Source organism: Erpetoichthys calabaricus, chromosome 5, assembly GCF_900747795.2.
Source record: "Erpetoichthys calabaricus chromosome 5, fErpCal1.3, whole genome shotgun sequence".
In the NCBI taxonomy this organism is placed as follows: Eukaryota; Metazoa; Chordata; class Cladistia; order Polypteriformes; family Polypteridae; genus Erpetoichthys; species Erpetoichthys calabaricus.
Window position 1 is genome coordinate 69,402,387 of NC_041398.2, and position 17,222 is coordinate 69,419,608.

The window sequence follows — 17,222 nt, forward strand, 5'->3', positions numbered from 1 at the left end:
TCTCTAAGTTTATTTACTTTTCCTTCAGGCTCTGTCGCCTTGAGAAGGAAGAACTTCTTAACCTGACGCAGATTGTTCTGTGGTAATGCTGGTCACGCAAAGGGGTTGATTCCCAGCAGGAAAGTTATGTTTTGCAATTAACGGGAGACGTGGCAATAGTCATAACGCGCAACCTTAGGGTTTAAGCAAGCGACTTAAAAATGCTTTACCTGTTTATTTTAAACGTTTCGCTGATTGGATTTTTTTTCTTTGAATATGACTTGTTTTTTTCTCTGCACGAAAAAAAGAACTGACCCTACATTGCCTAAACTCTTTTTCGCCTTTGCTCACCCCGCCCGTTCAGCCACAACTTCAAGTTCAGGTTTCACTGAAACGCCCCTTTAGCTCTGCGCCCTATCATTAGACAGAAGGTAAAGAATGAGCCAATAGCTAATTTAGGGGACGGGTCAAACGTGCTGTTGCTAAGGTTCTGCATCTATATTGTTACTATCACGGTCTAACCAATGGGCGCAGCCTTCGTACTCTATCACCCTTCTACTGTAACCCCCTGATGGCGATGTTTTTTGATTGGCTGGTTGTGGGCTTTAAAGCGCAAACCCGTGCCAGAAAGCATGATATGATTGGATGCTCGACTGTCAATCTGGAAATTTAGTACTAGTTTAGGTGCGATCAAATGGGCTTGGAAGTTCCCCAGGTTCTGAAGTGTGGCTCGTATTGATCTGGTCGTTGTTTTTGTTTTTTTTTTTTGTATTTTTTATTTTTATTTTAATATAACGTGTACATAAAAAAACTTATTTTTGTACTAACAATACGCCAACATGGAATCTCTTTTAATGCTTATCGAAGCCGCTGAATATTTAGAAAGAAGAGACAGAGGTAATATTTAATACTTTCAAATCTGGGTCATTATTGTTATCTTTATTATTTTAGCAAGTAATTATATTCCTTGTACCTTAAACGCTATCGAAACTAGGTGGAGTAATGAAATTAAAACGTTCTACTGATTGCGTGACTGGATTGATGTTTTCCTGCATATTTGGCTGCAGAATAAATTTTCCGGGCGGGGGATGGGGTGCATATTCAGTCTGTTAAGTGAATAGCTTCATTTTTTCTCATGACATAAGGTTCAATATGTAGATTAAATCTATGAATATAAAAGCTAGTTTACAATGATATTGTGCATGTTTGTTGTGTGTTGCGCTGGAAAGCTCTTGTCGCGTCAAGCGCACAGCTTGCGATTGCAGCGGATCGTGGAGATTCCAATTAATTTTAGCTAGTTTTTCTCCTCTTGGCAATTATGCACTGTATTGTACGCAATCATTTCGTATTGCTGTCAGCAACATTTAACTCTGAATTTTGTTTACTTTACTAGAAGCAGAACACGGGTACGCATCAGTTTTACCGTACAATAGCGACTTTTCCAGGAAGAAGACGAAAGCATCAGCAATCTCGAGGAAAACGCAGAATAATAGGTAAACATTAAATCTCTGTATACCACAGATGACAGTTTTGTTTCTCTGTGTGTGTCTGTATCTCTCGTTGTTGTGTAGCAGTGCTTCGTTCCCGGACGCCATTTTTTTCTCTTTGGGCTGGGCTTTCTGTTTTGATCTCGTATATAAACAGTGCCACGCGTACAGCAGCCTGTCGCTTCGAACCCGCGTCTCTCGTCGTCCGTAGTTGTGAAGGAGACGTCTGCAAATCCGTGTTCGAGTCTCTCCGTGTAGGTGACCTCTTGATCTGATGTGACACAATTACCGTAGCACTTGAAATGAAATTTAAGCTTTGGGTTAAAGAAAAACAGGCAGCACCACAGGGGCGCACTTGAACCGGACGAATGGCTTGGATTCACCCGGCTGTGTTCGCACGCAAGACTGTTTTTTCCGAAGTACTCGAATCATGCCCGTTTTAATAAATGCAACTACTTGTATCTCATCCCCGTTTTATTATTTTACCAAAGTGCTTCCAGAATGCTTATTATTGGTGTCGATCAGTCGGAAAACAGGTGAAGATGCTCATGCCTCTCCCATTATTTAAGGCGATTTTTTGCATGCAGCTGTATCACAATTAAAATATTATTAGCTCGGTTTGCTCTTGCAAAAAATACAACAGCGTGTTGGCACTCGCAAGTAAGAAGTTCGCACGTGACAGTGACACTAAACGTAAGTCGAGTCTGAACGTGTGTGACCCAAAGGACGTGCCATAGCGCGGTCGTGGTGCGCAGACGCGGTGACTCCGAGTCCGTGCGCGGGCGCTACCGCTGCTCCTGGCAAACAACGTCACCTCTCCAGTCGCCACCACCGGGATTGTTTATGATTACCATTACAAATGAAGCCAATCGTCTCGCGCCACTTACACAACAAAACAACTTTTATCAGTCTCGTTTGCCTGAACTTAAAGCGGGGGGCCGGGGGGTGCAATATCCGTTGGTTGATGAAGATGTTGATGATCTTACGTACACACAATGACCTCTGTCTTTGGGCTTTGTTTACATTTTGTGCCCTGATTTGTGTGCGCGATATGATGCTTGATAACCACAAAAATCGGAGCTCTTGAGGTGCACATTAACCGGGCCTGTTTACAGCCTTGTGACCAGTGTTGACGGGATGGGCTGCACCCCCAGCCCTGTAGTTACGAGCGTGTGAAAATGACTTAAAATCGGGCTTCCCTGCTGTATGCACCAGCCGTAGGCGGAGGGACACCCTAAGGTATAAACCTTTTCTTCCTGTTTATTCCACAGTATTCGGGTGTTGTACCGTGTTAGCCGTTATGAATGTAGTGAGAAGTCAAGTAAAATGACACCTTTTGATTGATTACATTTGATTAATTGAAATTACATTGATTATATCTTGCCTGAAGAAGGGGCCTAAGTTGCCTGGAAAGCTTGCATATTGTAATCTTTTTTTAGTTAGCCAACAAAAGGTGTCATTTTACTTGACTTTCTCACTGATTATTTCACATAATGATTGTTTTATTAGGTAACCTTTATTATATATGCCATCATGAATACAATACATCAAAAAGGATGTGTTGTATTTATTCGGTTGTTAAAAACATAAAAGGTAATGTCATTCTGGTAAAAGCTATTGTAGGAAGTTTGAATTTGAGAATCATGGGTTGATGTTTCGTACTTTAACAAACTGGATTCAAGTTAAAAGAACTATCAATAGATTGCCCACTGGAGTCACTGGATGTACTACAGTAGACATTCAGACCCGGATGAGAAAACAGCCCACTGCGGTAATCGCCTAACTCTCACTCATTGACTCATTCCAGCCCATTTTATGGATGTGATTTACCTGATATTCCCAACTTTGGAAGAAATGTCGACAACAACACAAGAAGAATATGCAAACTTTGTGTGGATGTGACCAGGCAAAGTTGTGCAAAATGTAAAACAATACAAAAAGTAAAAGAAATTATGTGTTCATTTTTAAAAATGGATTTCATTTATACTTTGTTATATATATGAGTGTATATATATATATATATATATATATATATATATATATATATATATATATATATATATATATATATATATATATATATATAATAAATAAATACATTGTTCATGGCGGCACGGTGGCGCAGTGGGTAGCGCTGCTGCCTCGCAGTTGGGAGATCTGGGGACCTGGGTTCGATTCCCGGGTCCTCCCTGCGTGGAGTTTGCATGTTCTCCCCGTGTCTGCGTGGGTTTCCTCCGGGCGCTCCGGTTTCCTCCCACAGTCCAAAGACATGCAGGTTAGGTGGATTGGCGTTTCTAAATTGGCCCTAGTGTGTGCTTGGTGTGTGGGTGTGTTTGTGTGTGTCCTGCGGTGGGTTGGCACCCTGCCCAGGATTGTTTCCTGCCTTGTGCCCTGTGTTGGCTGGGATTGGCTCCAGCAGACCCCCGTGACCCTGTGTTCGGATTCAGCGGGTTGGAAAATGGATGGATGGACATTGTTCATTTTGAAAAGGTGGAGCAACAAGGCCAGATCTCCATCTGTTATGTACAGTTTTGTGTTTAAAGGATATATATACTCTTGCAGTTTTAGTGTTGCAAACTCCCTAAAATAGGTTATAGCTCCGGGCATGGGAACTTCAGCCTGTGACTCCATTACTAAGGTAAAAATATATCTTTGTTAAGTATTACATAGGTAGAGAGTTGTTTTGAGGGACTTCCAGGGCTTGGCCTTGGGCTTAGCTTCTCAATTCCTGACTAGGCTTCCTCTTTTATGGAGTCTTCATGAGTATTCTCTTCAACACCAGTTTTCTCCTACAGTAAAAAGGCCTAATTCTGGCCTTGAAATCAAAAGAGGAAAAGGTTCTGCTGTCATGGTAGACTGCCCAGGTGGGTGGTAGACAGCCAGTTGGCCTAGGGCTCCAGAACTGTGACAGTGTCTGTGTCTGACTTTGTCAGTCTACCTGACTGTGGAACTGCTCATAGAATTTTATTTTCATACAAGGAATGTAGCTCAAAGTGTTTCACGGGATGACAAAAATAAATACTGTAAAGCAAATCAGAAATAGATGCAAACAATAATGAATAAATAATCCTTCCGAAAATAAACCAATACACATTTACTTGCAGGTAAATTGACATAGATGATATATAAGTGGAGTCCTTAATCTGTATGTTTATGCTGTATGCAATATGTAATTAGTAATTTTTAAACTTTGTAATTTTACTTGAGAACTTGTTATAGTGCTCTGAGCCCACATTCAGTAAAGAACACTATACAAAACTATACCGAAATTAATTTTATGTTATTTGGCAACTCAATTCCATTAGTGAGTGTTCTGTTTTGTGCTCTATGTTGGACTGACTTCACCCCTTAAGAGTTGGTTCCTGTCACACATTCATTGCTTCCAGGATAAACTGTCTTTTGGGGACAGTGTACTACAAAAACATAATCATAATTTCATGCCAACCCTGAAGGTTACATAGAGCTTATTAAGGATAGCCCCTGGGAAGTCCAAGCTAATTTGATGCTAGTAACCTAACAAAATGCCCAATGGCTTTGGAAGGAAATGCACATGAATTTATGGAAACAGAGCAAACTTCATATTAGCTATGCAGATTTTGATTCTAAGCACTATGAAATGTAGTACATATACAGTGTGTCTTGTTCGGATGCTGTCAGGCTAAGCTAAGCTTTAATTGCCTTTTGTGTGGACCAAGTAGCAAATTAGCTACAACATCACTTGTCTCCAAAAATCAGACTGGAAATTCTAAGACATGGGAAGCTGAAACATCAAAAGTGGGATGTCTGAAAACTACTATAGCAAAAAAGTAGGTATATAATTCAATATAGTCAAATATTTTGCAGATTTGTTGCAAGAAGGTTTTAGAATAATTTGAGTTGTGTGTTTTGTATATGGTGTGTGTGTGTGTGTGTGTGTATGTATAAACAAATGTAGTTTTCTTATATTTATCATTACTAGAACCAACAGTTTTATTATATCCCTTCAACCTCCAGGATCAAAAATTATTCCAGCAACAGTGGATTCAAATAAGGAACGAACAAACAATGGGCAGGGATGCCAGTCTATTACGCAGCATGCACGAAAAGAATTTGTATGTGCATATTTGGGATAACTGTTTAATAATGTATCCCAGTTGACATGTCTGTATGTCTTTTTCAACGGTGAGAGGAAACCACTGCTGTAGTATTCACTGTGCACCTTTTTTGTAAATCTATACTAATCTATTATAGAATCAAAGTCTTAAAAAACTTCCTGTTCTTACTATTGAATCCGTTGCCCATCTTCTGCAAATGGCAATTAGGTACAGAAAACAGTTATAGTAGACACTTAAGTATAACTGGTAGCACAGATTACACAATTCAGTCATAGCAATGACTTATTTTTGATCTTACTTTGGCAGCATATAATGTCATGGCAGGCTGCACTAGGAATTAAGGAAGCGAACAGAAACTTCTGAATGAACCTATGAAATGTATGCTCAAGGGCTCTACACAAAGAATATAAACAACCCAGCATGCAAAAAATGACAAGGCAATTGTTTCCAACAGTGAATTATGAGGACCATAAAATAGTATTGTGACAGGTTCACTGCATTATTTATGCAGTGCTAGATGGACAGGGTTTTTGTACTCCAGGAGCTACTGTACCTTCATTGGTATAGTCGAGTGACAGCTATCTGCAAATAAGTTTGCTGGCTGCATTCAGTCGTGGGCGCAGGGTGCCATTTTTGTTTTCTTTTGAGCTCTTATACTGAAGCACAAGTATAAAATTAGGTGACTTCCATTGGCCTTGCTCATCATAATATATTAATTGACACTGGAAATTTCCTTTGTACGTATGTATATACCATTGCTAAAGGACTTGCAGAGATGTTAGTCTTCTCAGAGTCTCACCTCTCTGGAAACTTAAAATATAACCCAATATACCCTTATTTTAAAAGAAAACTGATTTATTTTTGTTTGCAATTTATTCCAAGTTCAGTTTGTTGCAGTCTAACTTAATTATTCAGAAGTTTATTGTAGGTCAGTAGTTTGCCTACATTATTTTTCTATTCTGCTTTATTTTCAGTTTATTCAAGTGACTTTTGGACATAGTATTTTCAGAGTCTTCAGTCTGTGAATATTTTGAGTGTATTAAAGCATTTTCGGTAAACTGAAAGTTTAAGTAAAATAAAGTGTTAGTCTCTGTGTGTTTTTTCTCCCCCCTTGCACAGTTTGATTTGCGAATACCAACATTAAATAAGTGGTGCAAAATGCACTAGTTTTATGATTACTTTTATTTGACACATCAGTAGTTATGAAATAATTTGCAAATGGCAAAATTACCTTAGGTAGACTGGAATTTGCAAATTGGCCCCAGTATGTGTGTCACTGTATGGTTGTTTTTTTTGATGTATCACCATTTTATCCAGTGCTAGTTTAGTCTTTACTCCCATTGCTAAATGGGTTATCTCTGGCTCTGTGCATCCCCGTCGAAAGTGAGGTGGTAATGAAAATGAATGGAAGTCTATGTATCACACTCCCAAGGCTACATCTGGAATGGCTTCTACAGTGTTGATCACTTTTTAGAAAAAGGATATAAAGTGCTGGACAAAGCTGCATTAAGTGTGGCCAAATTTTACTTTTTTTTTTTTTCTTCTGCCAATTATGTGAAACTGAGAATAGGGTAGAACTCCTACAGATATACAAAGGGAAATAAAATAATATGTCTGAAAAATAATTTTTTCTACTATTTATAGTCAGATCACCAACAAGGTTATAAAGTTAATAAATGTGTCATGACATTATATTTGCAGTGTAGCACATTTACTGCATTGTTTTTCTGTTCATGAGAGCTGCAAAGTAGCTCTGATCAGATAAGAAAAGTGAAACCTGACCCGAGTCATCCAACTTGACCTAGACTTACTATGCTCACATACTGCTCAAGTGGACCAAGAGGAGCCCAGTGACTTTCAATTGAGCTTTAAGTAAAAAAGAAAAAAAAAATACCTGTTGTATGTGGCTTCCTGTAAGGGCATTTGCATGCGTATTAGAAACCAGTTGCATGTTTCACCACTTGCAATCTTGCCTCAAGTTGCCTCCCCACAGACATACAGGAGAAAGCAAGCCCTTTCTGCAGAGGACAAAATATCAATTGTTATACAGTGGAGCTAAAGAAACATTTTTACTGCATTGATTATGTTCAGTCTCCAAGTTAAGGGCTCAAATGAAGTTGGTAATTGCAGATTGCATAATTTAAAACTAACCTGCATGTATAGTTGAGTATATGCATAAAAGTCCCATTTTTAAAGAATGGTATCATTTACTTTTCAGTAGACAGATTTATTAACCTGTGTTGACCACTACAGGCTGTAAGAAATGCTGTCACAAGTCTAAGATGCATATCTTCCAATCCATCTGAACCTTGGCAGAATATTTACACTTCAATTGGAAGCTGACATGAGATTAAATATTTGAGCCAGATCACAAATGTATACTATTTAGCTTGATCTAGATCAAAGCACACTTACTGTGTAATATTAATGATTACAATTAAAAATAGAAACAGATTCCATTCTCTCAGATGCAGTGGTGTTGTTTTTTTTTTTTTGGTCATAAAACATTTTAGGTCATTGGACAATTTTAAAGTAATAACATTTTTTGAATATAGTATTGTCTGGAATGTAATTTTTTTTTAACAACAAATAATTTGGACCAAACTGTTAGGAGGCACAGCAGACTTTTTTTCAGTAGTTGAGGTTTAATAGTAGGTTTTATAAGGCTCTTGTCTTCCCTTTTTAGACATTTACTGTAAATTAGAGGCTACTATTAAATTGGATTTAATTGTTACTCATGTGTACAGGAAGGCTTTTGCTGTACTGAATCCAAAATCAAACCATTGAATTCTTATTTTATTTTTAAAGTACCTTATCGTTGCATATACTGTTGAAATTCCTTTATTATAATTTTGATGTACAATATGGTAATAGGTCTGGGAATATATAATTTAAAGTAGAACAAGCTCATTTGAAATAAAAAAGACATGTAATCTATCTTTTCCAACATCAATTTAGGAACATGTTTAATGCAGTTCAGGGTCACATATGCATGTGTGTGTCTGTGTATAGAATACATACTAAATATATTTTTGTTCCGTCCTTGTACAGTATTTAGCATTGCTTGTTATAGAGAGGGTAGTTCTTTTAAGGGTCTGCTCAACCCTTTAGACAACAACTTGAATTGAGTGCTTCATTTGGGTTTGAAAACGTTTTTTCTTACAAATCCTTAAATGGTAACTGGGAGGAAATGTATTTAGTTTGTAAATATAAGTTAAAAATTTCTTTATACACTGTACATTTCCGGTGCAGTTGGTGTTGTAGTTTTTACAAATATCTAATGACTCATGCTAATTTTTAACCTCTACTAGTCTAATATTGGTGTGAATTTTAAGTGTAAACAGGAACTTGGTTATGTACAAAAGGGGACAACGATGAAGATATGAGTCTACAGTTGGAATTATTACCTAACACCTTTGTTGCTCTTTAAATCTTAACAGATGAGTGTTACTGAATGTAATACTTTCACATCAAGTGATGTAAAAAAAGATAGTAGTAGTGCATCCGCAGACTTTTTTGCTGGAGTGTTAGACATTTCTATACATTTACACTCTGTATGACAAAGTCCGACTTTGATGAGAAAGTGGAAGACTTAATTGAGGCTGAAAAGAGCCATCTGCTTTGCCATTACTTTAAATATAGTGGTCATCCTTCATTGTTAGGAATGTTTGCTACAGCTTCCATGAGAAATCCTGTTGCACATCGTTACGATATCTTTAATTATAACAGATAGAAACTTCTGCTTTCAAATGAAGGTTTTAATTTTCATAGTACAGTAAGCATAAAATCCAGTTCCAACACAATAAACTAATATTTCTCACTATCCGAAAACTACCCCCACTCTTTATCCTTCACACTTGACATTTTTGTTTCACATGTGTAGTTTAAAGGTAAGTGGTATTCTGTGCTCATTTGTTGCATTCCCACAAATGGAGATTTAAATATCACTGTAGAAGTTCATAACTAGATGGAACTTCCAGTGTGTAACATTCATGGCCTTGTGTGTAATCTATAAAGTTATCTTCATTCTTTCTTGAAGGTTTAGAATGACATAGTCAGGTATTGGTTTTGCCTTTATGTATACAGGCAAATCCATATGAGCAATATCCACTTCTGCAATTTATGTTCCCTTAAAGCACAAAGTGTTGACAGTAGCATGAGGTGGCTAATAAACTCTCTTGTAGCATGTTAATTTATACAAACCAGGCTTTCTATGTCACCAGAGTAAAAGAATCCTTCATGTATGTCCTGGGTCCGCTCCTGGCGGGACATGACTGTTACTCCCCTAGCAGAAGGTGTCCGCCTTCATAATAAATATTCAAAACAAATTCAGTTTTTTTTTTTTTTTTTTTTTTAATTATGGATAAGCAGTGGTTCTACTCAATGGTCCTCTCGTATTATTAAGCTCCTCACTTTATGTGAAAGACACCCAGGAATTTTAGGACTGCTTGGTGCTGCAGTCTCTTATTTTGTTTTTAAAAGTTATGAAGCTGACTGGTAAAACGAAAGCTTCATTCAAAGAGTGGGTTCTTACTGAACCTAATTAATGTAACACAGACATTCTTACTTTCTTAACATACAGACATAAAACAAAACAAAAAAATATTGAATAACTTAAAATATCTGTAAAAAAGGCAGATAGCAATATTTAGCCATTTGATCAGGGGAAGTATTTTTCTGACCCACCAACAACACTGTCCTCCAATTTCTAGGTCCTCTTTCTCATTATCAGTTAATAGTTGCCTTTTCCTCTGATTAATTTTAGATATTTTCCTTGCAGTCCTCTATTTATTTACTTTTGAGGTGCTATTACTATGATCAGGAATACACTGTAATTAAAATGCTGCCATTAAATACTGAGAAGCTACCAACAGACAGTTTTGACCATTTCTGTGGGTCTTTTTGCCTTCCTTCGTATGTAGGCACCTATTATGACTATGGCATCCTCAAGACCTTGTTGGAATTGGTCATAGTTAGGTGCTAGAGAATAGATCTGGAGTGTGTAGTATAAAACTTTGGACAAAGGGGACACACATTTTTTTTTTTTTTTTTTTTTTAATTTTTATTTATTTATTTCCTTCTGCCCAATATGTTTGGGGCATTGTCCTTGGCAATCTGTTTCTGGTTTATGACAATTCACTTACTCCAGGGTGTTTCTATTCTTTTCTTTTTTGGCTGCTACCATTCCCTTTTCTGGTTGGGTTTTTTTCCCAAAGACCTTCTAAGATGATGACAAACCGATTCCGCTTGTTTAAGTAATATTTATAAAGAGAACATGTTTGCATTTAATTAAGATCCTTAAGACTCCTTTGTATGAAATGAGCTTTCATCCCTTTCACAGGCAGCATCTTGTGCATTGTTACCAGCGGTTTTGCAGTGGCATGACTGTTTCTGACCGTGTGCTTCAATATGTGCAGACTTCTCACATTTCTCAATATTTCTCACCATTAATTTTACCAATTGGTATTAATTGCTACTCTTTCTTGTCTTTGCAGATCCTCACACAATGAGCTAGAAAAACATAGGTAAGTTGTTTTTTTTTTTTGTTAGCTGTATAACACTTTGGACATGGGGGGTGGGGGGGGGGCACTTTTTTTTTTTTCTTCTGCCCCACAACCCAATATGCCAGTGCTATGTCCTGGACAATCTATTTCTGGTTTATGAAAATTCACACCCTTTCACCACGGTGTTTCCTCCACCTTGTCCATTTTGCTTCAAATGATCTCTAGTTAATGAAGAGTAACAATTTAGGTTTGTGTGTGTTTTTTATTTTGTCCTTGTTTTGAAACCTGCTGTGATTTTTGTTTGCAGGGCTGATAACAGAAAAGTCAACTTACTTTACTATCCCAGACAGACACTAGAACTCCAAGAACTTATTCAAGGAAAAATGTGTTTTTTTTGATCAGGGTGAAAGCCTTCTGGTAGACTTCACAAATACATTTGGAAGTTTGTAAAATTGAACAGTTTACTTGTTTAAAAACACAATTTTTTTAACAACTCTATCACCCATGTTTTTATTCAGTACATGTACCTTTTTGAGGGAATAGACATCACTGTAGTAGAAATTTTTGGTCATGGAAAATAGCATTTTTTTGAGTGGTTGAAATGTCCTGTAAAAGCTTTGGATTTATATGCTGAAGTATTTTTCAGATTGTAGAAGAAACACAATGTAGATGAATGTTAATTCAGCACTTACTCAACCAGATTAGCTGTGAGTTTAGTACAGAAGGACTCTCACAGAATTTTAGAACAATACAGCTTCAGGAATGCCTACACTGTATAAGCATGTATAGTTGTGGTTAGGGCCTAACATCTATTTGTACCCTCATCAATGCTTTTTATTTTGATTTCTGTTCAGCCAAATAGGATAGCACTAAAGCAGAGAAATGCTCAAAGCAACAGGTTTATGCATTTGCTGAGTGTATAATGCAGCTTGCTTTTATTTTAAAGTGAAAACTCAGTAATTAGTGACTATCTATTAATGTTCAATAATCATATGTAAGTTAAGTACAGATAGACTATAGACTCGAGCAGTGGTTTATGATGGGGCTTTTTTCCTTCAAATGGTGTCATAATAGTTCTACATAAACTTTGTAAAATCCTAAGGTGATATTCCTGGTGATATTTAAGGTACACTTTTTTTTTCTTCCCACACCCCAAATACATGCTTGTCAGGTTAATTGGCAACTATAGGTTTCCCCCATATGAGTGTGTGTTGTGCGTGATAATGTACTCTATAATAAGGGTGAACACCTTATCTGTTAGAATACTGCATTGTAAAGCAGTTCCAGTATCTCTTTAGAAATACAGCGAGTGTCTAAAACCTATAGTATTGTACTCCTCTATCAATTCTTGCTATGCTTCTTGTAGGCTAATGTCTAATTTAATAGACATAGTATCTGATCTGGCAATAAAGGTGGTAAAGGTTTTCATATTGGTTTACTAATGTCTGCGATGTAACTGTTCATCTTTCCATCCATTATTGAACCTGCTCAATCTAATTTAGTGATAGCACTAAAATTTGAACCCAAGTCCCTAAAACTAAATTGCAGCAACAGTAATCATTGTTCCATTTAACTGTTACTAGTCTCAAGTAATTTAGAAACATGCATCTGTATGTGTCATAAAATAGATGAAAGGGATTAAGGAATTGACAATATTACATTTCCATGCTCAATATCGGTTGTTTTTATGATATTGTGGTTTTATGGCCTTTATTTTTTTTTTGTTTTACTCAGCAACTAATTATGAAACAGTGAGGCATATGTGGCTATGCAATGTGTATAGTCACATGGCAGTGATGATTAGTCAGCACCCTTACAGGCATGTACAGACATATCCTGTACCTTGACATGCGAAGAAACGAAAGCCAGAAATAGTGGTGGTGCATATTTTTGTTTCTCCCTCAAGTAGTTAAAGATTTAAACTCCGCCCAATTTCATTCAGAGAGAGCCAAGCCAGCAAATTGTCTTGAGTGAAATGTGTCTTTGGCTCCACAGTGTGTGGCTTCTGAAGGGATTGCTATTAAAAAACAAAGTGCAAATAATAATAATGAGAAAGTTCTTGGACCATCTTTTTCAAGGTTAGATGTAAATTTAGGGTATAGTAAAAGCTACTTTAAATTATGAATGTTTCTTCAAGATTTCCTCCATTCAGTGAGAAACTGTAACATTTGTTTTCAGCAAGAGTCAGTGGTCTGTTCTGGTATCCCTTGACAGATGCCTGTGTGTGCCAACAATGTGAGGGTACATGCTGAGGGGCATACAGTACATGGCAATATAAAGGTTAGATATTTTTACACTTTTTTTTTGTATACAGTATGTTGTTAAAAGAGCAAATAATATTGAGACATTAAGTTTATCACCAGAATTCAGAGCAAAAATAAAAGAAAATGAACAGATATAAAATCCTCATTTATGTAGGATTATGAACTTTATGTCACATTCTGCATTTTTTATATATATATATATATATATATATATATATATATATATATACATACATACATACATACATACATACAGTTAGGTCCATAAATATTTGGACAGAGACAACTTTTTTCTAATTTTGGTTCTGTACATTACCACAATGAATTTTAAATGAAACAACTCAGATGCAGTTGAAGTGCAGACTTTCAGCTTTAATTTAGTGGGGTGAACAAAACGATTGCATAAAAACGTGAGGCAACTAAAGCATTTTTTTTTAACACAATCCCTTCATTTCAGGGGCTGAAAAGTAATTGGACAAATTAAATAACTGGAAATAAAATGCTGGCAATAACAGCCTGAAGTCTTGAACTCACGGACATCACCAGATGCTGGGTTTCCTCCTTTTTATTGCTCTGCCAGGCCTTTACTGCAGCGGCTTTCTGTTGCTGTTTGTTTGTGGGCCTTTCTGTCCGAAGTTTAGTCTTCAACAAGTGAAATGCATGTTCAATTGGGTTAAGATCAGGTGACTGACTTGGCCATTCAAGAATTTTCCACTTCTTTGCTTTAATAAACTCCTGGGTTGCTTTGGCTGTATGTTTTGGGTCATTGTTCATCTGTATCATGAAATGCCGCCCAATCAATTTGACTGCATTTAGCTGGATTTGAGCAGACAGTATATCTCTGAACACCTCAGAATTCATTCGGCTGCTTCTGTCCTGTGTCACATCATCAATAAACACTAGTGTTTCAGTGCCACACGGCAGCCATGCACGCCCAAGCCATCACACTGCCTCCACCGTGTTTTACAGATGATGTGGTATGCTTTGGATAATAAGCTGTTCCACACCTTCTCCATTCTTTTTTCTTGCCATCATTCTGGTAGAGGTTGATCTTGGTTTCATCTGTCCAAAGAATGTTTTTCCAGAACTGTGCTGGCTTTTTTAGATGTTCTTTAGCAAAGTCCAATCTAGCCTTTCTATTCTTGAGGCTTATGAGTGGCTTGCACCTTGCAGTGCACCATCTGAATTTACTTTCATGCAGTCTTCTCTTTATGGTAGAGTTGGATATCGATACGCCTACCCCTGGAGAGTGTTGGTCACTTGGTTGGCTGTTGTGAAGGGGTTTCTCTTCACCATGGAAATGATTCTGCGATCATCCACCACTGTTGTCTTCCGTGGACATCCAGGTCTTTTTGCATTTTGAGTTCACCAGTGCTTGCTTTCTTTCTCAGGATGTACAAAACTGTAGATTTTGCCACTCGTAATATTGTAGCAATTTCTCGGATGGGTTTTTTCTGTTTTCGCAGCTTAAGGATGGCTTCTTTCACCTGCATGGAGAGCTCCATTGACCGCATGTTGTCTGTTCACAGCAAAATCTTCCACATGCAAGCACCACACCTCAAATCAACTCCAGGCCTTTTATCTGCTTAATTGATAATGACATAATGACGGACTTGCCCACACCTACCCATGAAATAGTCTTTGAGTCAATTGTCCAATTACTTTTAAGCCACTGAAATGAAGGTATTGTGTTAAAAAATGCTTTAGTTGCCTCACATTTTTATGCAATCGTTTTGTTCTCCCCACTGAATTAAAGCTGAAAGTCTGCACTTCACTTCAACTGCATCTGAGTTGTTTCATTTAAAATTCATTGTGGTAATGTAGAGAACCAAAATTAGAAAAAAGTTGTCTCTGTCCAAATATTTATGGACCTAACTGTGGATATATATACAGTAATCCCTCGCTATATCGCGCTTCGCCTTTCACGGCTTCACTCAATTGCGGATTTTATATGTAAGCATATTTAAATATATATCGCGGATTGTATGTATGTATGTATGTATGTATGTATGTATGTATGTATGTATGTATATCCATCCATTTTCCAACCCGCTGAATCCGAACACAGGGTCACGGGGTATATATGTGTATATATATATATATATATATATATATATATATATATATATATATATATATATATATATATATATATATATATATATATATATTATATTATATTATATTATATTATATTATATTATATTATATTAATATAATATATATATATATTATTTTAGGAAATAAAGGATAGGGAATAACTAAAACCCTTTCGGCTAAAGTGGCTTTGGTCTTCTTTGATGCAAACTAAGATTAGCCTGCACATCCACTTGGCCAACATAATCAAATGGGACACATCACTCGGCCAGTGTGTCATTCATGTGTTATGAAGTTAGCATTTCCAGTTATGATGTCATTGCTCACCACTTTATACCCATTTCAGGTTGAAGGTTTGGGTTAAATGAATGATGTCCTTTCAGAGTTTTCTTTATTAAAAACAAAACTATCATATCCTTTCAAATTCAAGAAACAAAGAGGGTCATGGTAAGACCAATGCTGGACACCCAAGGTGCCATTTACCAAATGAATGTTTTCTGTTCTCATTCCTTTTTATTGATTATTTTTTCTTATAGGGGATATTTTTCAGAAAGTACAAAAATCACAAGTCTCACTCCACCTACTCCAAATCATAGCATATGTTAATTTAATTTAATCAGGAAATGTGTTGTCGCAAGTGAAGCATAGACCACGATTGTAAGGAGGTACATAATGACCTGATTATGGAAAAAATAACTTTTACCTCCAAAATATTGAACTTGTGCTTTTAAGTTTTAATCCCCAATCACAAATATAGAATACAATATAGTAGTGGAGAGCTTATTACTTCTGACTCACAGTTCTAAGAGGCTGAGATTGCATCTTTTTCACATTCTGTAGGAAATGTACATGTTCTCACAGTACTGTATATGTGTGGCTTTTTCTCCAGTATTCTGTTTTCTTGGCAATCTCCTCAAAGCTTGTGTAGGACTCGGTATCGGCTCAGGTTTGTGTGCCAAATTGTCTGCCAATCCAAAATTCGGTCTTGCCTTCCATAATACTACTGGGATAAGATATGACACCTGCAGTTCTGACATAACCAAAGCTAGTACCTATAATGAGTGGGTAAGCTTTTGTAATAAATGTGCACATCTTTATGTGGCTCATTATTGAAACCAAGTGGGGCTAGCCATCCCCCCAGAGGAATTTCCTCTTAACCCCCATAATAGAAGAGGATTTAGTATGTAGCTGTGTTTGTCAAGGATTTTCAAATTGTTCAAAGTGCACCTGCCAAAAATGCATTCTAGCAGATGGTATGACTTGTTGTACAACAAAAAAAAATTCTACAGTTCAAGTGCCTTCATTTCAAAAGTTTTTGTTTTGAAATTCAAAGCAAACAGTTCACACAAAAAATAAGTAAGAAAGCTGATAATAAACACACAAAAAAGAAGAAAGTTTTTGTTTGTGACGTTCCATTTAAGGCTTAAGTGTCTAGGTTACATTTCTTAACATTTATATATATATCACACTGATTAGGACTGCAAAAATGGCAACCTAACAATCACAAACCTATTTGTCCTTAATGCCTCTCTGTCTTGCATTTCATGTTCCTTTCTAGCTAACTATAATCTTCCAGTTATTCTATTGTTACACAGAGCTAGAACATTCTATTACTTACTAGCTTGTAGGGTGTATAGATGTATATTCCATTCACTTTATTAATGCTACATTCTTTATAAATTTAAACCAAGCAAAAATCTCTATGAATTTACCATTCACTTAAGAGATTTGGCTCTTACAGGTAGTGCTACCCTTTTGTCAGATGTTAATCGTGCACTTTTGTATCTTTGTATCTTT

General features: G+C 36.7%; 1 protein-coding gene across 1 annotated transcript in view; it reads left to right on the plus strand.

Annotated features, from left to right (window-relative positions):
• Positions 1 to 600: 600 nt before the first annotated feature.
• Positions 601 to 17,222, plus strand: part of mxd4 (MAX dimerization protein 4) — a 49,291-nt gene continuing 32,669 nt past the window's right edge. Inside the window, exons 1-3 of the mRNA XM_028801636.2 lie at positions 601 to 876; positions 1,373 to 1,472; positions 11,056 to 11,085. Of these exons, the coding sequence (XP_028657469.1) occupies positions 819 to 876; positions 1,373 to 1,472; positions 11,056 to 11,085 (188 nt within the window). The 5' untranslated portion in view covers positions 601 to 818. The remainder of the gene's footprint in view (positions 877 to 1,372; positions 1,473 to 11,055; positions 11,086 to 17,222) is intronic.